Source organism: Atheta coriaria, unplaced genomic scaffold (assembly GCF_025399875.1).
Source record: "Atheta coriaria isolate IRGN ID8LTWV9N9 unplaced genomic scaffold, Caltech_Dcor_3.1 hic_scaffold_6_pilon, whole genome shotgun sequence".
NCBI classification, from domain to species: Eukaryota; Metazoa; Arthropoda; class Insecta; order Coleoptera; family Staphylinidae; genus Dalotia; species Dalotia coriaria.
Window position 1 is genome coordinate 14965009 of NW_027045448.1, and position 25942 is coordinate 14990950.

General features: G+C 39.7%; 1 protein-coding gene across 1 annotated transcript in view; it reads left to right on the forward strand.

Annotated features, from left to right (window-relative positions):
* Positions 1 to 25942, forward strand: part of LOC135794779 (uncharacterized) — a 66946-nt gene that overhangs the window by 33083 nt on the left and 7921 nt on the right. The window contains exons 4-5 of the mRNA XM_065306169.1: positions 13658 to 13873; positions 19338 to 19408. Coding sequence (XP_065162241.1) covers positions 13658 to 13730 — 73 coding nt within the window. The 3' untranslated portion in view covers positions 13731 to 13873; positions 19338 to 19408. The remainder of the gene's footprint in view (positions 1 to 13657; positions 13874 to 19337; positions 19409 to 25942) is intronic.

Sequence of the window (25942 nt, forward strand, 5' to 3'; positions counted from 1 at the left end):
ATTGGTGAGATTGCGAATCATCAATAACATTATCGTGAATGTGCTCGGAAAGTTTAACACATGTTGATGTTTGGGTTGCCTACTTGTGTGTGGATTTGCCTTTTGACTTATTTCGTGTTTTATTTTCGTTTGCTTGCGAAAGGTGCCGAGAAATTGAAAAAAAAATGCCAACGCCCCCGAATACGTGTCGACGTTTAGGCGAACGACAAACACAATTATCCTCTTCAGCCGTTGTCGTAGCCGACGCCGTGTTATTTCTCTATTTCGCCTCGCAATGATGGTAAAGAGGGCGAAATTGGAATGCGAATAAGTAAATAAAAACGGGAGCGCTGTGAGAAAAAAAAACGCACCGAGAGATATTGAAGGAGAAAACAATCCAATTTGAATACGGTGCTGTTTACATCTGAGGGTGGCGGCGGCGGCGGTGGCGGCGTGAGTTTATGTGCCGGTGCGCGCCGCCGACGACACCTTTGCAAACACGCGCGCGCCGTTTCAGCGCGCTATTACACTGATGCTGATTTAATCGGCGAGCAGCGACAAGTTTTTTTTTTCGCGCGCGTCGGAATATATTTCGTTTTTGTTTGCGCACGCATTGATTCGATTGTTGAGCGTAAACGAATTCAATTCGCATTGATTAAACTCAATTACACAATACAATATTTTACTCGTAACATCAAAAATTGTCTGAGGCGCATTTATTGCTTCGAGTTCGTCTTGTTTATAACCACTTGACCTTTCTGCACTTTGTGTGGAGAGTGGTGGGTTTTTTGGGTTGGGTGGAGCGCTGGAGGCGTCTAGTAAAATCAAAAGCTTATATTGCATTCGAGCGTAACATCGTCAATCACACGCGCGCGCCCCGGTCAATTCCTGCGGACCTTCCTAATTGTCACATCCATCAAGTGGTCGAAACCGAGTCCGGTCGTGAACCATCGAGAGAAAGACCTGCTTCGACGTGCAATACATCGTTGCCGTAATAGTCGGCCATGTTGGTTAGCCGGGGCGACACTTAACAACATTCTCAAGTGGACGTTTAGGTTTTTATTTATTTTTAAGGGCAAATAGTGAAAAAAATCACAAATGAATAAAATGTTTTTAAATTTCTTAACTTTGTGACGTCAATTTTGGGTTAACAAAACGAAAAACTTGATTTTTAGTGGTTCTAACCTCAAAATACAAAATTTAATCGATGTGCGCATGTCTGCCACTTCCCCCTCTACCTGATTAGCCTTTATGGGAAGTGACGTCACTGTTGAGTAGTTGGTCATAGGTTTTCTTTATTTTTTTGTGTTTTAATGAAAAAATATAAATTTTTTCTCAAAAAAATAATTTTTTAAAGAAAACTTCCAGTTTACCTTATAAACTTGATCGTGGTTGCGTCCGCACGAAATTCTAAATCTCGTCTCGAATGAAACCGGGCGCGTGCAGTTTTATTGCCCTCGCAATTTCTATTTATCATCCAGAAAAATATAGTGGCGCACTGTTTGCGCCTCCTTCTCGTCGCCGCTGCTGCTACTCCCGCTCGAGCTCTTGAACACAGCGGCGGATAAAGGAATATAGTGTGTTTCGCACCAAGCCCACCCCTCCTGCGAGCACACACTAACCCTGTTTCCTTCGGCCCGTGTTTCATTTACTATAAGTATGCATTTGGGTAATTTAGACGCCCGCGCGTAGAATGCTTACCCGACCAAAACATGCTCACCGCCGAAACCGACTGTTTCGACAAAACAATTCCATTTTGTTTCGCACTTTTATCTCACCACCACACACAACGTACTCGTACATCGTGTTTCTATTTCTATAGATAAATAAAAAATAAAAATTTATTCGTAAAAAATCAATTTTTATACGAAAAAAAATTAAATTTTTTTAAAAATAGAAAAATAAAATGCTCGTAAATCTGTGCGTTGGCGCCTCAATATATGCAATTTAAGCGCCAGCAGACATACGTGTTACTTATTTGCCGAGGCGTGAAATTAAATACTCGAATAGACTCGAATGGGTCTTGTAACGGCGAATGCGGCGCTCAAACTACTCCCAGCCGCAATATAATATATGAGCGTGTTGCGATAAAACACACATTGTCTCTTCTTCACTCGTCCAGCACGCAATTGTTGCATATTAGTCATATAATCATTCCAACTGTCCATTTTCCATCACTGCAGATAAATTTATTTCAATTTTTCCAAAAATAAAATCCAAAAACATTTTTCGACCTTTCTTCACTTCAATCTTACAGTAAAAAAAAGTTCAAGTACTACTTCTACTTCTTCGTCTACTTCTACCCTTGTACCTCACTTCAACTTGAACTTCTAGCATTTCGGTGACATCTTTTGCATATCGATGAGTGGCGAATACTTTCCAGACGAGAATTTTTTTCGTAAAAAAATTGTTTTTGATTTTTGCGGGCACACTTTGTATATTTTGGGTCATCATCAAGTGGGATAGCCTGTTGGGCAAACATGCGGAATTGTTTAATTAAATTCCATCTGCGGATGAGATAAGTCGAAAAAGATAACGCTGTCCAGCATTCCGGGGGGCTGCGCATAGTCAGCACATTCGCACTTGACTACCTTGGAGTCGTAAAAAAAAACTTTTCGGCCTTTTATTGACTTAGGTATAAAAGTAATCCAATTAGATTTCAAAAATACCGGTATTTGGAAGAAAATATACCGGTATACCGGTTTTTATATTTAAAAAATACCGGTACACCGGTATTAACACCGAAAAAAATCTCGAAAATTTATTTATTGGAAAATTTAATATTTTTTCTAACATCTTATAAAAAATACCGGTATTTTACCAAAAAATACCGGTATTTCACACCCCTATTTTCGATATTCAAGACATAAAACTGATCAAATTTGATAAAAAGGGGAAACATTTTGTAAAATTTATTTTTTTCGATTTGTTTTTGGCTGTTTCATGTTTATGTTGGTTTTCTCCTCGACACACTCGACAGAGTGAAATTTATTGGTAAATAATGCGAGCCGACAAGACACATCCAATCTTGTGCGCCACCCCCCAGCTTGCAATAACGAATTGTTCTCCGCACTATAGTTACTGCGTTTAGTTTTATTTTTGTTCTCTCAAGTCAACACCTCACGCGCCGGCCGTGATGGTGTGTGACATCGGAAGGACGCCATTATGTCAAACATAGCCTACGTTGGCATGTTTATAGGTTAGGTTGTGTTTCACTCTGGTGCTGCTGCTGCGTGGGGTCCTAAATCGTTTTGCTCGGATAAATCTGACGAAATTGGAGGGCTATCGTTTGTCGCTTGATCCTTGAATTACCGAAGCGTCTCATAAAACAAAATACGCAACGTGGATAAAAATAAAACTAAATTCAAACGAATTAAATTTACCTTTAGGAAAATATAAGAGAGAGAAAAGAAAAAAAAATGATGGTTGGTGAAATTTTTATTTATTTTGACATCGCTCGTTATTCGTTTGGCGTAGACTTATGACTATACAACGACACGTTTACGATGTTGTTCTTTCCCTTTTTTTACTTTTATTTTCGCGTTAACATCACGTTGTTTCCACCTTGGCGCGCGCGCGCCCTCCCGAATTCGCACGCTTGTCTCCTTGTCTCGGCGCTGTAAAGCCATCCGTGGCATGGCGTCAGGCGGAGGACATTAACATTACCCGCATTCTTTGCACACCTTCTCGTCACATATTTTTCCCAGGGAGAGTCGGGAGGCACACGTGACTGGCGTCGCAAAAATTTTACCTCTTGTGCTAAGGAGACAAGTTTAAAAATTACTTTTTTTTTGGTTTTTATAATATTTTTTCTTATTTTCGAAAAAAATAGTTGTTGGGACATCAATGTTGAGTTAATTATTGGATAAAATGATGTTTAGTGATCAAAATTTGTGGAAATAAAATTTAATTTAGGCAAAAAACAATAGAATGGCGCATGACAGATCAACATAACCTCAAGTGGTTTCTATTTTGTCGGAAGTGACGTCATTATTGAGTAGTTTATAAAAAAACTTAAATTTATAGTTCCTAAAAATTTTTTTTTGGCATTTTGTGGACTAAATTTGCAAAAATAAATTTCAATCTTTAAAAAATACTATGAAGTTGCGCATGATAGATCAACATAACCTCAAATTGTTTGAATATGCCCGGAAGTGATGTCACTATTGAGTAGTTTACTAAAAAAGTTAAATTTTCAGGTCGAAAAACTGAAATTTTTGCATTTTTTGTAAATTTTTTAGTTTTTAAACATTTTATTCCTTCTAAAAAATAAATTATGACATAAAATGTTTAATAATAACAATTCGTTTAAGTTGATTAAGACGCTGTGAAGTAAAATGGTTGTTTCCGGCTGTAATGCGCTGTTTTGTGACGCAAATCTGGTGTAATATTGTACACTCAATTTCAAGTGCGACATATCCGCACACTCACACAGCGCCGCGTTTATTGTATTATTTTCATTTTCATCAAAGTCGTAAAAGTTTTCATCATCGTTAAAAATTAAATATTGCTTAAGGGGCGTCGCGCGCGCGCATCTCCTCACACGATAACGCGCTGCTAATGCGTTTATTTTCATTTTTCCGCCCCCGAGCCATGGTGATTCATGCCATGCGCGTATTATGAAAGTATTAAACTACGCCGCGCGTAAAATCATCGTAAACATGGCCGACCATTTTCCCGCTTATTGTCTTCGCATTCTGTATGTGTGTGTATGTAGTTGAATTTATCGTCATTTCGACGATATAACGATTATTTTCGTAATTATTAAAGAAGCCGGTGTTAATTATAATTAACTTTTGGTTTCGGCTGTGAGGCGGCCAGTTGGTGGTTGTATTTTTGCGTATGCAATTAACGGTCGAAAATATCTCCGCGCGCGCCGTTATCATCAACAATAAATTTGCATTCGCTCGTAATGTTGGCTCGAGTCGACACTCGCGCAAAGATAAACACGGCGCGAGCGTTGTATTCGTATGTAAACAGCATTAATCCGGCGTCGGTGTGTGGGTGAGGCGGCGGCATGGGGGCGGTTGAGATCTACAGCAGCCGCCACTTATTCCAATTAGGAAAACATCGCGCAATCGTTTGCGCATTCACCTTGCCGTTTTGCGCGCAATTGCAGCGCGTTATTATTTCAAACCCCTCTGCTTCAATGTCAACAGCCCGTATTGTTGTGCGAAAGCATCTTAACTCTTTGACTTTCCAGCTTTGAAGCGAAAGTCAGCGAGAAAAGAAAATATTGATTTTGCTAATTTCCGACGCTGCTGGATGGAAAGAAAAGTCAATAATTTCATTCGGAAATTAATTATTTAATATGGGGTTGAATTGAGGTTAAGTTGTGACGTTTATGGAAATGTCACATAACCTAAAATTGACTGTAAATTTAAATATGGTATTATTAAACGCAGAAATGGAAAAAAATAATTTATGAGATTTTTTACTTTAGCCATGCTAAACCTAACCTCAATTTCAATTATCGCTCTGTTTGTGGCATTTTTTATGCAGTTTAAAAGCTACTGTTGCTTGCGGTTGATAGTTACCTGCCTACTAGACACACTAGACGTGTGTGCATACACGATAAATAATTTCATTACGTGTTCTGTGTATAATTAACTGCGCAGTGGATGAATTGTGGGGTTGTTTGATGTTTCTATGTGTGGTGCACTTTGTCAACCTTGGAAAACAACAGTTTAGTAGAAAATTAAAAATTTACAGTATTTAAGTGCGGATTTATTTGTTTTTGGTTTAAAAGTTGAAAAAATTTAGTAGACTCGTGATATAATTACATTTCGGGAGTTAGAGTTGAATTTTACTACCCTTAGTTGTCTATATCTCTAGTTCCGTGTACACGAAGACGGCTGTTTCGACGCACACCGGGCGTAATTGTGAATTATTGTTAATGTCGGATTCCGACGCGCGCGGCGTAATAGACTAGGAGATAAGTGCAATGAGCCGATATCTTCTCCTTAGCATTAATACGATCTCTACACGTGCAGGGGGTAGGCTCTAGGCTGTGGGATTTTCACTGCGCAATCGCACAATTCTAGTGGCACACATAAGAGGAAGTCTTGATGAATTTCTGTTGGTGATAGGAAGAGATTTGTGTGTTTTGAGTTCAATACCGGTAGTTTTAAATCAAAATTTTGGTATACCGGTATTTATAAAATTTATTATTCTTTCAGATGTTGAACTTTTCTTCATTTAGTAATTTTGGTATAAAAAATACCGGTATTCGGAAAAAAAAAAACCGGTAATACCGGTGTCAATACCGGTATTTATGAAATTAAATATATTTTTTTTAATTTTCACATTTTTACATTTTTTATATTTATTTGAAAAACCGGTGTACTGAAATTTATTCCGGTAATACCGGTATTTTATTAATTTCTTTCAAATTTTCAAATTTTTAAATTTTTCACATTGATTTGAAAAAACACAGGTAGGTATTTCATACACTTAATATGCTTTAATTTACAATTTTAACCTAGATATTCTCGTATTACAAACACAATATACGAGTAAAAACAAATTTTATTTAATTTTCAGGTTCATGTACACGGGTTTTTATTCGGTAAAACTTCTTGCGTATGATTTGTAACTTTTTAACCCAACTTTTTCCTCGCGTAGTATTTTTTCCACTGTGAACTTTTGTTGCGAACATTCAAAACCGGCGAATTACAACATACACGTATAAAACTCGAGTTGAAAGTTGAAAAAGTTTTGTCTCGAAAAAAAAAAGAGAGAACCAAAGTTATAATTGTGTTATTTTATTACGTTTCGCGGCAGTGCGCATAATTATAACGCTGCGAACAACAACAAACTGCACGGAAAAAAATACTTCTTCAAATTTTATTTCGCCTTATTTGTAAATATTTTTATTATTTCTATATTTAAATTACGTAGTATTATAGTATTGCTGTCAATTTTCGATGCAGAAAAATATATAAAACGAAATTTATGTGCTTGTAAATCGAACGGCAGGCAACATTAAATCACCTCGAAATATATACTCTACTTGCGCTGCATCTTCTATTTCGATATTTTCATATTTTTGTGTTTTTTTCCCCAAAACATGTGTATATCTCTCTATTTGCTTCGCTACGGCGTGAAATAACCGCGGCGGTCGCGGTCGCCGGGCGCTTTTATATTTTCTGGCAGTTCCATTAATATATATCGGACTGCTTTTCGAATCTGATCGCCTCCGCCGGCGGGCTGTGCGGAGGTCGAAGGTGTTCATTGATCAGACGTCATCCGCGTGAGTGGTGGACGCGCACGACCATCACTTCTCATTCTCAAGCGTATTTATCATCTGTCCGTCTCTTCAATCATGGACGAACCCATGGAGAACAAAACGATGAATGCAAAATAAAAAAAAATCGCGCGCGCAGCCGAAAAACTTTGCTAAAACTCAAACGAAGATTAATTCCTTATCGAATTTTTATTTTACGCGGGTGCAAACGAATATAAATCGAGTGAAACATTTTATTCGTTACACTGATATTATATAGTCGACAATAAAGCAGTAATTTATAAGAAGACATAAAGAATCGAGTTTTGTGTGTGTGTGATGGAAGCGATGAGAAAATAATAATAAATCGCGGTGCGCGCCGAACGAACGATAAACGACGATAAAATTATCACGTTATAAATGATGCGCGCGCGCACCGGGGATAAATGACGCCGAGTTACGAATATCCTCGATTAACTACGTCGACGTTTATCGCCGAAGATCATTCGTCAAACATCGCGCCGCGAAAATATCGTGTTTGCGACAGGCGCGGATTTATCCGCGTGTATAATATTTAGTATTTAAAGTATTACAATTAATTATATTTGTACAAAAGCTCTGCGTTTGTATGCGCGGGATTTTCGAGATAAATCCATTTAAAACAGCTTTGCGCGAAAGCTCTTTACGGTAAACTTTGCTAACGAACATAAACTCCGTATAAAATCGATCATTATACATTTTCCATTTCGATATGTCGAAATGTGCATAACTAAATCGACCTTGCAGTAGCAGTAGCAGTAGCGGTGGCGGAATTGTCTTGTCTTCCGCCATTACTTTGCATTTGCACATCTTGCCGTGTGTGGCTCATTGCATCTTCATCTGCATATCATGTGGAACACATTTCCACATTCTACACACCCTACTATCTTAATATTCCACGCTCTGGCATTCCGCAGCCGGCGTAGCTCCCACACATTCACATCGTCTTTGTAATGACAAATAATGTCCGATGTGGTTATGGGTTCAATGGCTGGGGGGCGTGGAATACCGGTATCATAAACGGTATACCGGTATTTTTTGAAAATAAATGTGAAAAATGTGAAAATGTTAAAAATAGTTGATTTTCGGAAAACCGGTATTACCGGTATTTTTTCGGTTAACCGGTATTGATACCGGTATACCGGTATTTTTCAAAATAAAGTAAAAATTTAAAAATTTCATAAATCTGAAACAAATAATTTATTTTATAAAAACCGGTATTTAAGTTTAAGCCAAAATACCGGTATTGAAACTAAATTTTCACATCTCCTGTTTCCGGCAGATTTTCACCGACTGAGTGAAAAAGAAAAGCGATTGTCATAAAAGTTTCACCTTGTTGTTGATTCTCCTTCTGTGTGTTTGTCGGTATGTGTGTGGCGTGTCCCGAGCAATTTTCATGTGTGCTATAAAAATATTTGATGTGTTCACCATCAGGGGCGCGCGCGTTGTAAAAACTCGTCGTTGCGTGGCGGGTTTCCTTCCATTAGGACCGGGCGTAACTTATCCTTAAGGAGCATCAATCTTCAGCTATCGAACATGACGTGCAACTACCCTCTCGTTTTTAACCTCGCGCGGCGAACCGTGGATAAACTCCCAACTCAACCAACCCACGAGGTCGTCTTGTGAAAGATTTTGACATTTTCGAATATCATTTTTGAGATTGCGCACACAAACACACAACTCTTTGTTCTTTGGACTTCCTGCGAGGCGTCTAATGATGAATTTCAATCACATGTTTCTGATGATGTCAGCCTCGTAAATAGTTTTATACAGAGTGTTGCAGAAACTAATTAAATTTGATTGTCTGTAAGGCGTATAAATGTAATCTTTCTTTATTCTCTAATTTCGTCTGATGGTGGATGTGGTCGTTTGCGTTTACATTCGAAAACTTTGTCGGTTGTTGGGTTGCTCCATCATTCCGCTTGTGCAGACAACATTCATTACTTTATTAAAATTTCTTACGATTCCCCTCCGACGGCCTCGAACACATCCCAAAAAGTTTAATGGACTATTTTGCGAGAAGACGCGACGAAAGGAGATGAGAAAATTAACGATTCCGGCGAGAAAACTTGACACCGCAATTATCGAATTGCCGCGCAAGAGTGTTGCTACTGATTTGACATTCGAAATGTTTTACGAACAGAAAATTGATCACATCTAAATGCTCCGCTCGCAGTGTGGATGTGTGACTTTGTCAAGTGTGTTTCCACGGCAACGCGCGCCGGATTCAAAGTCATTACAATCAAACGCATCGAGGGCGAATTCTGCCACGAGTGCAGGTACTTCATCTCGACGTAGTCGAACATAGGTGGGCACTTCGTTAGCTGGTTAGCACTCGCATTAACCATGTCGAAACATTCCTCACATACGAAGCGCAAATCGAATCTTGCTGCAGGAGCAGGAAAAATAGAAAGTTTTGTGTTTTAGATTTAACCTAGGCCCCCCACTATACACCAGTGTTTGCCGCATTGCCTGCAATGCACCACAGCGCCACAATCTCTCGATAATAACGCGACTGTAATTTTTATTTCTTTGTTGGACAATGATTGAAGATTCACTTTGAAACTTCAAGTATCAAATTTTAGACCAAAATGTGTTATGTTATATCTGCAATAATGGCTTGTCGTTTTCACATGTCGGGCTCGCTGTTTTCCAGTTTCGGGATAAAATCGCATATATTTGCACGTGCGCGATTCCCGCGCGTCTCCGATAACTAATGTTTGATGGGCTGATGTGTGCTTGTCAATATAAACTTATATACGTTATATACACTGATAGTGCATTGGATGATGATGATGATGAAGGATGATATCGGCGATATTTAATACGGGGTCCATTAAGGTTTTCCCTTCTCCGCATATTCGCGCATATTGGAGTATAATAGTTGTTTTGGACAGGAGCGGATCATTTTCGACTAAAAACAGATTTGAAGAACAAAGTTCCACGCATTAAACGCTTCCACTTTTTTTCTCTGTATGTTTGGGGGACGTTTTTGGCAAATTTTGATTTATCACCCTTTTCTTTAAGTTTCCTATGGGTGGCAATTTCATATTTTCGTATATAACTTTTCAATCATGTCTCACGATTTGTTGCACTTCATCCACTTTCTATTTCGATATTCGATTCTTTTCGTTGAACACGCCGCGAACCGAGAAAATACATATTTTCCAATATTTCGAAAGTCATCCTGCCGAAGCTCGTCCTTAAACTGTTCAACTCGAAACTCGTACACCACTAGAGTGTGCATCCGTTGATCGTGCTGCGCGTCACATCTTGAGGGTGCTCTAGCGCCGCTGCCACGCCGCCTCCTTCCACCCCCAAAGCCAAGTTGGTTGCGTGTGCTGTGCGCCTTCGGTTATCGAACTCTTTCCGCTTTATTTCTGTTTCCAACCGGCAACAACTTTTACCTCCATGTAGTCTTGCACTCGATAACCTTCACGTAGGCAATTTAACTTACATCTAACCTAGAAATTTCGAAATAATGCAGAATTTAATAACATGTTAGTTTTTTTCTTTTCTTTTATTTTCACTTTTACGATGATGTAATGTGTAAAAGTCAATATTTGATGTTCGTTATTTTTCCAACGGCGAAAAGGGTAACTGGCGGCGGTGGTGGCGGCGGAGCGGAGCCGGCGACCGAAGGAAAATTTAATTATGCAAAGACGGTTTTAAAATTTAATTATACGCGTCGTGCAAAATTCAGCGCGCATGTCGACGACTAGGTAACTTTTATTTTTCATTCGCACACAGCAAAAAAAAACACAAAGACTTTTAGTTTTAGTATAGTTAAGATATCAAAATCACATTGCATAATCTTAAACCCTACTTGAAGAGCCAGGCATTATCCTGCAGCTACTTAAATTCGGTCATTAATCGCGCGGGTAACTTTCCGACACGCCGGCGAACATCATCGAGTCACTCGTCAGTCATTCAACCCGGGGAGGGCATCGAGTGGCCCCCGACGCGGTTAATCATCAAGGGCATTGCCGGAAAGGAGGTTTTCTCCAACCACAAAGATCCTAGATTTGTAGGTAAACATCTTGGGCAAAATTACACCTTTAAAACATTGTAATTTGTCATCTATCAATACTATACAGGGTAAACAGAAAGATGCAAATTTTAAAATAATATTTTTATGAATTTGGTTGAGTGGGGAGAGGAAAAAAAGAAATGTGCCTGTTGTGAAAAGCAATCGGAGCACGGCGTTTCAAACCGATATGATCATCAATAATTTTTGCCGCCGCCCGCCGGCCGTTGTGTACAGCTGTAGGCGGCTGCATGTATGAATTATTACTTTCGGATTGCGGACACTTCTCGTCCACGCGCGCGCGCACCCACACACCAACAGGCTGCGGTGATCGTTTTCGAGAAAAACGGAAGCACGCGGAAGCGGAAGAAGGAACAAGGCTGCGCGCACACCAAACTAATGTCCATGACGACCACCGCCGCGGCATTCATTGCCAAAATGTGTAACAAATATGAAATATCTCTATGCCACACCACGCACACCGAATGAGATACAGGAGATGTTCGATTTGGTGTTTCCGGATTGCATTCATCATTCGTTGGACTAGTCCTTTGGACACATCGATTTATTTTGTTTCTTTTGGTGGAATTTTGATGTTTAAAAGAAAAGAAATTGTAAATAATATTGTTTATGTTGATGCAATTCGATGATGCCGAGGGTGGTTCTCGGAATGCGCTTGGTCGGTGCGCGGCGGCGGCGGCGGATTGCGCGCGCCGGATCGCCCCCGATGCGGAACGCGCCGCGCCGCGCTGCCGCCACTGCGCGCCGAGTCTCCGGCCGGGAAGAAGACTCTCCCACATCGTCAGTCGTTCTCCAGACCGGCGCGGCGGCGGCAGTTCCGCTTCCGCATCTCAAACCTTATTCGCGATACTTGTCTTTTGTTTAACGTGGGACTTGTACTTTCAACTCAAAAATTCGTGCACAAAATAAAAATCAACAAAAATTTTTTGAAAACAAAAATAAAAACAACATTAAATAATAAAATATTTATTATAAATAAATTAAAATGTGATTTTGGACTTGTATAACTATAACTTTGATGGAAAGTGCCAAGTGAGAAGTAATTTTTGAAAAGTTTCGTAAAAATTTAATGAAAATGCAAATGTGTTTCAAACAAAAGTTTCACACGTCAAGTCGGCGGTGGCGGCGACGAGGAAACTTTAAACGAGTGTAAGTTGAAAGCGCCTGGCAGTTTGAACTTTGTGTCCGGCGATGGAATTTTTGATTTTGCACCTCATTAAACCGCTAATTTGCGTACAACGCATTAATTCGTGTTTATGAAATTCGAAATTAAAACTTTGCCTCTTAACAAACACTATTTCGACATTAATTTCATCCCACGGCGCGTCTCTTCCGACATCTTCCGGTCGTAAAATTTGCTCAGCTTTAAGTCTGCACGTAATTAAAATGATAATTTAAAAGTTCGCAGCGAATTTTCACGCTCGAGGAGATTTTTTCGCGCTGTGTGAAATTGATGCAAATCTGAGTAAATTCCCAGCCATGTACAATATTTGTATGCGTAACCGAGCGTAAGTAAATTTGTGCAAATTTTATTTCGTTGCATTTTATTGCGTTCAAACATATTTCACGACTTTATTTTCTCTAAGTTTTAAATTTGTGTAAATTGTGTTGCATAAATTACGGGCGCGCGACGCAAAGTTGTTTGTTTCGCGCAAAGAAAGTCAATGTGGAAACATCCCTTTGTGTTAACCCCCCTTGACGACGGAGCGGAGATAATAATATACGAGCGCTCGCAAAGAATCACGCCGAAGACAAGAGACACATTGAGATGGCAAAGTGCTTCACATCATCACAACCCTCTTATCAGTGACTTCACATTATTAAGTTTTTTCTATTTTAACTATCGAACACTCTGTATAATGTCCTTGTGCTTGCGAAACGATCCTTTCTTCTTGCGCCGCTCCCCGGGATGTCTTTGTCTGTAAATGAGTTATGACCGTTAGGTTACAGGCAAAGCGTTCGTGGTAAAGAAACAGGGATGAGGGATGAAGGATGAGGAATGGTCCTGTCGTCTCGGCCGGGAAGTGTCCGTGCACTAATTTTATTACACGACCGGAAAACGTCAAAATTCCGAAAGGTGCAATTACAATTAACTAATTATCTGCTCTACTCGTATTAAAGGCCTTCTTCTACATCGGGAAAATAAGAATATCAAATGATTAGGACTTCTTCGAGGCCTGTCATTAATCCGCTAATTAAATTAGGAAATCTGAGCGTGCCAGAAAAGTCATTAAAGTCATAAAAACGGCCCATCGAAGACGACCACCACTTCACTTATTTTTAATTAATTTAATTTGATTGCTCGTGTTGCGCTTTCTTTTTTTTTTCTGACTCATTTTTAACCTCCTCGTTCTGTTTGATTACAGATTACGCCCCGACTGGAATATGAGATACGTCTTTAATTCTTTGAGAGTGGGGTTGAAACACGCGACAAATTAAGGAGAGATTATTCAAAGCGGAAGTCTTTGTCATTGTCGGCGGTGGATGTGGAGGTGGAAGGGTTTTACAATTGGATGATGGCGGTCGGCGCGCATGGTGAAAAGCGACTTGACGAAGGATGCCACCCGAGAATTTAATATAAGGTATGTGCGCGTGAAAATCATTCACACCTCAAGTTGCAGAATTTTTCGTTTTTTTTTTTGCCTGGCAATTTTGAGTGAGACATTTTAAAGTTTGTGCAGACTGCGCACAATTGCACCAGAAGCGCAACTTTGCTTCTCGTATATTGTAATACTTGCAGAAGTTAACTATGTGCGAGTACTCCAAGTTTTGCTGCACTTTAAAATTGCGAAATATCAAATATTCACAACATACGATTTCAAACTTCCGGTGTCGCTAGGAAAATTTAAATAAACAAATTTGTAAAATTTGATTAAATTTTTCTTTGTTCCGAGGATTGTTTAATATTATTTTTTGAATTTTCTGTAACACCCTGTATAATTTATGCGTAACACCATATTGAAGTAATATTGTGATGTCGATTTTGACTCCGCGCAAACTTTGCCACTTCCCAAACTATTTGTGCTGATGTTTGCATTCTGCTTCCATTTTGTTTCGATGTTGTGCACCAGTTGCACACGAATACTCGTATCTTTTGAAATAAGTAGCGGAGGAGACTTAGTTTAGTCATAATATTTTTTTCATCGCATCGGGATTCTTCTCCTCTATGCGCGCCGAAAAGGAACAAAAGTATAAAAGCGCGCGCGGACAATGGCCGCTTCTTCGTTTTTATTGATAAGGTTAAAGAGCGTATATTCGCCGCTTGCGAAAAGGAAATTCCGGCGCGCGAGCCAAATATTTTCGAGTCTTCCATTCCATTTCGTTTCAATGCGACAACGGCGGGCCGGCAGCCGTTGACGACGTGCGGCGCTTTGTAATATAAAAGACTGCCAATATAGTTAGCCGGTTGAAAGGAGGGGACGGAGTCCTGCTGCAGGACGAACAACACACACGTATACAAAAAATAAAAACATATATAACGCGACAAAAAGAGCTAGCTAAGGAGGCGAATCAAGCGATGAAATCGAGTGTAAATTTGTTAAGAGGGTATATTACAAAGGGATTAATTCTTTTTTCTTCTATATTATTTTATAAATCTACTAGAAATTGTAAAAAAAATTTATTTTAGGTAAAATATTTGCAAAAATCAACAAAATAATGAATTTTTTGTTGAATTTTTTTAGAAAAACTTCAATATCTTTGAAAATAATAATTGCACATAATTAAAAAACATACTAAATCTTTCTAAATTAAATTGCCTGTCTTATGGCGTCAGTAGCTCCATAAAATGTTTAATGGTTTGTGAACGCGAGTCAAAAAACAGTTTTTTACCCCCACTCCGCAGTTCATATATTTCCTTAACGTGGTCGTTGTCGCTCGCGTAAATCAAATTGAACTCCTCGACACACATAGATCGCCTTAGATATAAATATATTACCCTAACAAGACCGTGAGCAAAGGAGCGCTGGTAACTAGTGAAAGAAGTTTAAAGCGGAAGTTGATGTTATTTGCAATGAACACATAGAGTATCCCTGTATGTATGCATGTGTTTCGTGTGTGTGAGAATCACACGGTGCTTTTCTGCCTCGCGTCGCGTATAAAAGAAAATTGACGTGTTAACAAGCGTCTATTGAAAGTTTTATCAAGTTTCATTCCAGCGGCGGCGGCGGCGTAGTAAGCACACCGAACGCTTTCGGCGTTTGCGTCGATATTGAGTTTTGTTGTACTCGTAAACTTGAAGAAATATTCCGCGAAAAGTGCAAATATATAATATTGCTGCTTGAGTAATAAAATATTATAATTGAAAAATTGTTGTTTTCATATTTTAAGCGGAGAGTTGTTTGTTGTTATTGTCGAATTCATTATTTATTCCGGTTTATTGTCGTTTCAATCGAGACGAGTCTTTTTGTTTTAAGTCGTCGTTGGTGGTTGACAAGCACAAAAGCAAATGGCTTTTATGTCTTATAAAATAGAGGGAGGTAGTTTGGGGGTGGGGGTTGGGGGCGGCTAGGGACGCTAAGAATAGAACGACGTAAATTTATCAACAGAAAAATACATACAGTAGGTTTTTGGTGAAAAAAAATTATTTTTGTAAAGTTTTTAATTTTTTTGGTTAAAATTTAATTTTTCTTGCCCTAGGGCAGTAAAATTAACTGTGATGAAACATATAAAGCATAAAATATTAAATTTACTCGAGGTGAATTCCGGTGACACATTCGAATGCAAATACACGTTCATTATGCGCTCGGCGTTATTTAACGAATGTGAGGTTATGTGCGTGTGTGTATGGCGCACATCGTTTGTAATTTGGTGTTAAAACATTTGCCGGCGCCGGCCATTCGGGCGCTTTGCGCAAATTGGGCAAATATGGTGCGTGCAGGCCCGACCGCACACCTAACTGCCACCGTGATTATACCAAATACTGAATTTCACACAAAAAATACTTTTATACACTCTAAAAATATCTTTATATACAATGTGTTTAAATTAATTTAAAAATAGTCCTGAAAACACACTGTATATATTCTAAATTTATTTGATTTCTGAGGCGAGCCATTGTTGGCGATCGTTTTAAAACGACAGACATGTGTAGCACTTTAATTATCGCCAACCGGACGGGTTGGCGGTATACATTTCACAACGGCGGCGGCCGTAGCGGTGGCGGCGCATATTTTGTTTTCGGTTTAAGCTCACGCGCAGGTTTTCGACCGAAAGGCTCATGAGTGGAGATCATGGACTCGCGTGTGTGTTTTTGCCGCCCCACGCGTGTGACAACAACGAATATATGAGCTGCGTTTACAATGTGTCTGTGTTGAGGCGGCGGGCAAACAGAGGGCGCGCGAGCATTATGCGCACATCCCCCCGGTTTGCATAATTTTTGCGTTAATTCTCGCCGGGATGTGTGGAATAATACAACATTTAAATGTGAAATCCGAGCTTTGCGATGGCGCCGCCGCCGCCATTGCAGGACTGGCAGCCATTACCCTATTAGGACAGGCGCGTGCCGTAATGCCTACGTAAATAGGGCATGTGTTACTGTGTAAAACACTGTTATCCAGCGAGGAGTCGCGAGGGCTCGTATGCATTATTATGCATTAGGCGAATTTGTATTTTGTGACATTTTTTTGAATTCGGGGGGAAAATCTTTGTAATTTGAGTCTAGCAATTTATAAAACAAAATATTTTAATTTTTTAAGTGTTGTTAGATTTATTTTTATTAAAGTTGTAGTTTTTTCTTGTCTGGAAAAGGTTGAAAGTCGGAAAAAGCTGAAAACCGTTTCATTGTCTCACAAATTGTTTATTTTTATTCATTAAATGCTTGTTTCTTACAAAGAAACTCTGTAGTTTTTCTCAAGAAGATTATTAACTGCAATATTAACTACAATATTATGTTTATAGTCGTTTAAAGCCAAAAAAACTAGATACTTTGTAAGAAATTTTTGTCTCATTTTTTTTAAAACACAGACGGCCAAGGCCGTGACTAAAATACTTTATTCACGGGCTTTAGTCACGGGGTGGAGAAATAATTCTTTATTTTCACAAAAAAAAAATTATTAACTGTATTTTTATAATTTTTAAAATCGTTAAAACATAAAAAAAAAACTTTTCACATTTTTTCTAAATTTTATTTTCTCCATGTTTTTCTTTGAATATTTCGCACAAAAATTCGATTTCTATTCGAATGATTTATGTATACAATCAAGCAATAAGAAAGCAACATCGCAGCACATTTACTTTGCGTCACGTCGCAGCAAAGCCCTTTCGGCTCGAGAAAAAGGCGGCGCACGTTAGCACACTGCATCATATGGTCGAACACTCGACTGGCAAATATCGAAGACGAATGCGATATGAAATATCGAGCAGCACAGCATTCGCGCCCTATCGCCGCGCGAAAATAAGACCAAATGGAAATGTGTGTTTTTCGACTTGGCACGGCGCCCCGTATGAAATATAAATATCTTGCCGGCGCGGATAAAGTGAAATATCAATAGCACACTGCTACACACTGCTTTTGAACGCTCCGGGTATTCAAGCAAGTGGAATGATCATCGATATTTACTAGCGCATATGTATTGATTTCCAAATGAAACTTTAATTAATTGTGAGGTGAACCGAAACACACATAATACACGTAATCATTTTCGTCTGCCGGGGCCTAAAATGTTATGAATTATTTATCTCCTGCTAGATGGAAATATATGTATTGCTCGAGTTATTTCATTTTGTTCGAGATTATTTTCTCGTTTTGACGCACTTTGCCTCATTTTGACGACGCGATATAAAATGAGCGATAATGTTTTTCTCTCTGTGCGCGCCCCAGAGAAATAAAGAAATAAAACGCAGCGGCGGGAAATATTGCAGCAATATTGAAAAATACAGAAATTGAACAATTTTATGGAGCCATGTCTCGAACTGTGCAATAAGTCCGATAAAAATGAAAATCGTTACAATAATAATGATACTCTACGATGATTTTTCTTCTCTCCTCTCACTATTCGCAGTAGTTTCCATTAGCACTTGATATTTTCCTCAAGAAATCAAATATATATTTCATTATGTGATATTAAAAACGAAATAAAATAAATATTGGTTTTATTTTCGGGTGGAAATTGTGGAAAGGCACACGTTAAGTTTATATTAAGCGCAGTTTACATATACTTAACATCGTAGGGGGGTGCGGCATGTGCGCGTCGAGTATTGCGTGCACACACATTTAAAATTAACGACTGAATTAATGAGCAACGAAAGGCAAATACCGACGGGCGGCGGTGTCGTCCTATTTGGAAAACAAACAGCCGAAAGCCGGTGTCAGTGACGATGCGGACCAAAATCCGGTAAGGGTTGGAGAGAAAAAGGGAAAACACGTTAGACGGAAATGAGTAACACGAAACTTGCATATACAGGTTGTTAAATTATTCTTTTTACTTCCATTTTTAGTTTTTTCATAGTTTAGAGACACAAAAAGTGGGATTTTAACACTAAAGTACTTTAGTCACGGGTTTTAGTCACGGGGTGTAGTTTGGAGTAGAGTGCGAGCGAATTTCAAAGATTTAAAATAAGAAGCTCAAAGTCCAAAAAGTAAAAGTAGAAATAAAGTGGACATGTGACTAAACATTATTAAACACTCGATTGATTAAACGCTCGTTTTTAATCAATCTCGTGACTAAACCTCCCGTTTAAACACTTGATACTTAATATACTACAAAATTAACTTATGCAGGAATAAAATTTGAAACACTCTGTATGAAAATACTTGTACTTTGTACATACTCCGTCGCACCTGATAAATATTAATTTTCTTTCACTTTATAAGCATTCATTATTCATAAATGTATGCCGGGGCGAGATGTTGACGACATCGTTCAGCGTGATGGTTGCCTACACGACGCCGCCCCGGATTTTATTTTCGCATTGTCACATTGTGTCGCTGTGCTGCCTTTTACAGCCACGCCGTGTTGGCTTTATCGTTTCTCACCTGAGGGTGAAAAACGACGAACACTCTTTACGCGTGCAAACACTTTCAGATAACTAAATATTTTGTTGCAGATGAACCAACACACCGGGCGATTAATAATTAATAATTTAATTATTGCTGATGGATGGATGGAGTGTAACGTGTGAGTACTTTTTCGAATTTAATTTTTTAATTTTAATTTGAGTGCAAATTAAAAGTGTGCTTGAAAGAGGAAAAAATGGAGAGGAACTTAACGCCGTCCGATTTAGGCAGCTCTCATGGTATATCCCTATTTTCATTATCCTCTTTTCGCGTAGGCGGCGAATGGCGTTAGCTTAGCCCTTAGCCGGCTCGATCTGTTTGGCTGGCGTTATAATTAAACTGGGAAATCCGGCAATAAGGGGCTCTTTTTGTGCTTTCGTGCCCTCGAGCTCTTCATGCGCATACTTTTCTTCTGTTTGTATTTTTTTTGTTGCAAAATTATCAAAAACGCCAAAACTAAAATTGCAAAAAATACAATTTTTTGTAAAAAATTAATTTTACATGAAAAACGTTTAAAATATTAACATTTGTAGTTGTTAAAAGCTTAATAATGACTAAAATTAATTTATTTTTTATCAAAAATTTGAAAATTATTTAAATTAAATTGCAAAAAAATCATTTTTTTACCAAAAATTAATTTTCATTCAAAAGCACTTAAAATATTTACAATTTTAGTTTTTGATGACTTAATAATTGCTTTTTGAAATTATGCTATTATCATAACAGCGGGCAAATCAACAATCCCACCGAATTAATTCATCAAACGTCCATCATGGGCTTGCAAATGTATTTCCATCAAAACTAGGAACATAAATATTTTCAGATTCAATTTTTGGCGTTCGAATCGAAAATTGCGTGATATTACGGGCTGCGCGGCCCCGCTAGGAAGAGCAAAGCAAATTTGTTTTGAGTAATTTCCTTGCAAAAACACATTCCCGGCGGCGGAGCAGGTATACGCCGGCGAAACTAGGCACATACACACACACATTGATAGACTGGAAAGCGCATTCAATGTTATTATGAAAGATCTACTTACATATTCTTACATATTTTAGCGTTCAAACATTTTCGGCGGCGGCGGCTGCGACGCGCGGTACACTGCTGAGGCAATTTCTCAATTTCGTTCGCTTTACAGTTTTGTTTGTTTGCTTCTTCGTCCGCCTTCGTCTCGCAGCTCAAATGTTGACACACGCAAAACTCTTTCAAAACATGCAACATACAGGGTGTATGTGTACACATGAACATTTTGATTTAAATACCGGTATTTTTTAATTCTAAATTTGGATATACCGGTATATAAAAATATCCGTATTTGTAAATAAAAATACCGGTTCACCGGTATTTCAAACCTCAAAAACCGGTATACCGGTATTTATGGCAATCATTATTTTTTGGAAAACGTTTAATATGTAAAAGAAAAAAATACCGATATACCGATACCGGTATTTCACATTTCGGGTAAATATTTAAATAAATAAAACAATAAAATTAAACAAATTTCCAACTCCGAAAAATGTCCTCCGGAGTCTGATGTCGATAACACCTAACCCGAATGAGGTACGTGTAGGATCGTGAAGGACCCGAACAACGAATGGCGGCTCATCCGGTTTTAATATAATCTCGGTACATCATTTCCTTTTATGTCGCGCACAATCCGGCATCCGGCGCGTAGTTTCGGATAGTGGCGCACGTACTATCAGGACACGACGACAATGCACGGAAATCGAGAATCGTGGCACATTGATGGAAAAAGGATGTGCCATCCTAACGATTTTTGGTCGAGATTCAATGCTTCACCCAAAACCCGTACAACTCGAATAAAACGCCCTCCCGGAACAGGAAAAAAATCAGTTTATTTTATTTTTGAATTTTTAGAATTAAATAAAACGTTTTGAGCTGTGCGCTTTTTCAGCGCGTTCGCCATTTTGCTCACGTCGCCATAAGTTAGACACGCGTGTAAAAACAAGCGGAATTTTTGGCGTAAAAAATTGCCCACCAGCTCGAGAACTCGGCGCGTTTTGCACACATGCGATTTAAGGGATGCGGGCGTAACGCGATGTTGACGCGCCGGGGAAAAAGCGGACGCCCGGCGAAACAGATAAAAAGATTGATAGATGAATGAACGCCAGCGCTGGGGAAGAAGCAGAGGAAGAAGATTCTTCTAACCTAACTTTATGTGAGTTGCACACACGCGGCCATCTTGGATTCAGCTCTTATTAACGCTTTTTCCTACTATTATACTGAACGTTGTAATTTTTTCCCTTTTTCCGGATACTTTGATGGGTGACGGACATTAATTCAACGCTTCCGGGTTACGTTTCATGGCGTTCAGCTTTAATTCGTTTTATTATTCGCTTTCTTCGTGAGTTTTTCCGGTTTGTTAGTGTCTTCGCTTTGATTGACTCCCATTTATATCCTTTTCGGGCGGTGGTTTTTCCGGTCCTTTGTCCTGTTGGCACTCATTGTGTCACCGCCGCAATATTGGGCAAAAACAGCGACCTAATTGCTTCATTTCGACCCGTTTTCCGCTTTTCCGGTTTGCCCACCTTTTCGCACACAACAAAACAGTCTTGGTGTCTATTGAATAGGGAACGGAAATAAGATGGCTGCTTTGTGTAAGATGAAAAAGTGACGAACGATTCTTCCAATTAGTGCCGTGGAATATTTTTTCCGCATGAATAATCAGAAGAAAATGAAAATATTTTTCTTTTCCGGGTTTCCATTTCCGTTTTCCGGTTTTTGGAAAAGTGTGACAATTACATTGCTGGTACTTTCATCAATTGCACCGTAGCACTCGGTTTGTGTTTCGTGACCGGAGCCCCGAGGAAATGGTGAAGATTTCGTTTTCGATTTTGATTAAGGAAACCGTTTATTGTCTTACGCCATTACGGGAAGCCGAGCTCGTCGTGCTGGCATTTCCGAATCGAAGGAACGAAATCAGGAAGGAAAATGCGGAAAGAAAAGGCGTGTGCACGCCACTATTCGATATCTTGCGAGACTTTCCACCGGGGTCGCATTTTACTGCCGCTTGCGGCAATCACCACCACCACGACATACCATCTGAGCGATGTCCACATCCACAAACTTCATTGCAATTGCTTCATCTTGCAATTTATCTTTCCCAAACACCGCGAGTATGTTTGGTTGCCTACAATAAAATTGTAACTATGTATAATCTAATTCAGACTCCGAGCGCTTTCTGGGAAAGTTTGCCAACACATATGCCACCAAAAAACAGGTTATCGCATAGGGTCTTGGTTTCGGGGCCGGCGGGTTGATGTATGGAGATGTGGAAATGTCGGCGACGTGGCAGACTTAAACTATTGCACGAATCTTCCGCACATTTGCAATTGCTATCTCGGGCGCGCGCCCTGGGTAAGACAGACTTTCATTTCTGTGAAAGCCGAAAGCCGAGGGACGTTCACGGACGCCGGAGATAGAATGGAAGTTTCGGCGGCGGCCATCCTGACAGTGAATGACGTTTCATCTGGCGAATCTCTGCGCACAGTCTAGAATTTCATTTATTCTTCAATTTTCAAACAAGAATCAAATCGAAAAATCTACGATTTTATATTGTGTTTGCATTCTGTACTCATACTCATACAGAAAAATTCTGCAATTGGTCGATGGGAATTAGACATTCATCACAGCACAATTGTAGCCAAATTGAATTATACGTTTTGCGGGGCGTTAAAGCGGAGCGGACTTTAACGTCTCCATCACGAATTGTAATCACACACCACGCAGCAGCAGCAGCCAGCGTTTCGTAATTTAATAGAATTCGCAATCGTCTTGTTTGCCAAACGAGGGAAATACGTTTGTTTCGATTGTACTTACTTAGCTCGCCACCACAACACCCCTTGTACGATGAGATGAGGTGGATAACGAAAGCTATGGCTTAAGTATTTGCATTACAGTTAGTCGGCGGGGCTGTAATGAGTGTTTAAATAGAAGCCGATTTCCATTTCCATTTGTTTCGGATAATAAAATTTTCGCCGCTTGTTTCGTTTGCCACCGCGCGCGCTGTAGAGATAAGGGCGTGGGTGAAATTTGCATTTTCACATTCGTACAAGTGTACAAGAGCTCCAATTTGTTTTACTTTGTAATGTTCTCGCACGGTGCACCACGCGCGATGCCGCCGCTTAAATAACTTGCGAATTTTATTCGGAAACATTTTTGCGCGATATTCTTGTCTACATCTAACATCGGATGGAATTTGTTTCTCCCTTTTGCGGTGCGAGGATTTCGGCCCGAATTGTCCCGGCGAAACCGGAGCGGCTTTGGCGCTCTCAAGGGGAAAACTTTGTGGATTTGCCTGGGACGAATAGAGACGGTGTTTATAAGCTTTCGTAAATTCGCTGACCGTTTCTGTGAACTTTCCGTGCTCGGATACGGTGGCTATGCGTTATTGGCGCGAGATAATTCCGGATAAATATGTCACCCATTGACAAACTTTTCGTGGGGGGATAAAGTCTGCGAAACAGATTAAAACGGACATTAAAGTATTTTTCCCGGGGAGAAAACATATGCATATTGAGATTAGGTATCGATACGAGGTTAGGGATATTGGAAAATAAGGTATGTTTGGTTGCATAACTAAAATTTTAGGTTTTTTTCCTATAAAATTAGCAAAAAACGAGTTTTGTTAAATTTTCAAATTGGAATATCTCTGAAAATATTAAATTTACAGTATTGATAAATATACAGGGTGTTAGGTAAATTATTCAGCTATATTTTCACAAAAAATTAAAATGTTCCAATTTCTAGTTTAAAAGATATTTAAATAAATTCCCCGATGCGTTTTGTGAATTCTAAATCGGAGAGTTTATCACGCGTACGTTTTACACTTCCACTCCAGCCAGTATCCCGCCATCAATTCTGTTTAGGTTTATAGTTTAGGTTACGTGCAGATTCGCCTAGGTGGTTGCATAGATTTAACACGCGCGTGTTTCTCCGCGTATAAATTTTATATGAATCCTAATAAAACGCCCGTTTATATCTTTCCGCGCGCCGCTCCCCGGTTGACCATCCGCGCTCTCCGAGCAAAGTTAACACACAGCCGCGTTTTATTCCCCTCGTTCACGCGTGCATCCAAACACCTAAAACACATTGTTGTCGGAGTCTACCCGCGCTACATTCAGCACATTACTCTCTTTTTTCTGTCTATTTTGCAAACAATGCTTCAAATACCGGGTGGGAAAAAAGTTTTGCGCTGCTAGAAAGTGGTTTATGGTGGTTGTGGAGGTGTTGAGATACACCTCGGTGTTGAAATGTGAGCGGTTCCCATGTGCCTCATAAAAAGTGTGTTTTCGCCAACGCGCAGTTCCCAAAACGAAGAGTTGTGATTCCCGCAAGACGGATTCTCGGCGTCTGGCCGAAATTTGTGGCCACAGTTTATTCTAACCCTCGGCCAGCCACTAGATAAACCCACACGAGAACATTATGTCCTTTTTGCGCAAACGTCTGACTACATTAATACACCAACTCTGTTTATTTTTTTTGTTGGTGTTTTTGACGTTGTTGCGAGGTTTTCTTCCGCGTGAAAACTAAATTTTACGGTTTTAGTGAACGCTGAAATCCTGGACGGCCGGGATGCGCACAGATAGGCGCAGATAGGATACGGTAATGCTCCCGGGCTGGTGCGCGGCAGTAAAATTTGTTGTAACTTTATGCGATTTATCGCTCGCTGATAGGGCATCGTCGTACAATTGAGCGCTTTTATGGCGGGCTGCAAAAAGCGGCAGCCATCGCTCGCGCGTTTCTCGTTTCTCGTTTTTTTTCCGCGACGCGCGCGTTCGCATTAGGCAGCAATGACACGGCACGGAAAATCGCGCCGATGATAGCACCACGCCGGAACGCAAACCGATCGCTTCGATTGCCAATTTTATGTCGCTCGGTGTTCGTAATGGCGAATTTACTTTATCACCGCCGCATCGTTTACGTACGCGCATTGCCTCGGAGTACTATACTCCAATTGTGAGCAATTGTATCCGAAAATCTGATTTTCAAAAATGTTACTACCCTTTTACCAAATTGATATTTTTATTACACAATTTAAAAAATTAGATTTTTTTTGGTATCTTGCAATTGTTTGTAAATTTCCAACGTTCAGGATGAAAATTCTGACGTAATGTAAAGATGTTTGTCACTCCTGTGAGCTTACACGCCGCTTATGGTTGTTCCGCCGGTCGGGAAGTACTTAGCTTCCTACGGCATATGCGCCAGTTGAATCTCTCGCATAGAACAACGGAAGCCTCCGACAAAACGAATATCTTCCCTTCTTTCCATTTGCGCAAGACGCGTGAGCGAATGACTTGAATACTAAGAGAGACAGTAAGATGGAAGGAAAACTCAAGTGGCGCACGTTTTCCTCGCATCAATGTAAGTGTCACGCGTGTGTGCCCTCTGCGCCTGATGGAATACGAGCCGACGAGATGACACTCGACATTCGACAATAATATTGTCGTTGAATTTCGGCGCTGCTGCGCTAAGTTTGGCGTCTTTGAGCCGAGGGTTTTGCATAGAGAGGTGCTGTACGTAATGCTTGAATAAGTCGAAGAAAATGCACGCGAAGCAGAGCTCTATTAAGACCTCCAGCGCTATTAATCATGAAAAGACCGCCTAACTAAGAACTAAGCTGTGAAAGTCAAGTCGG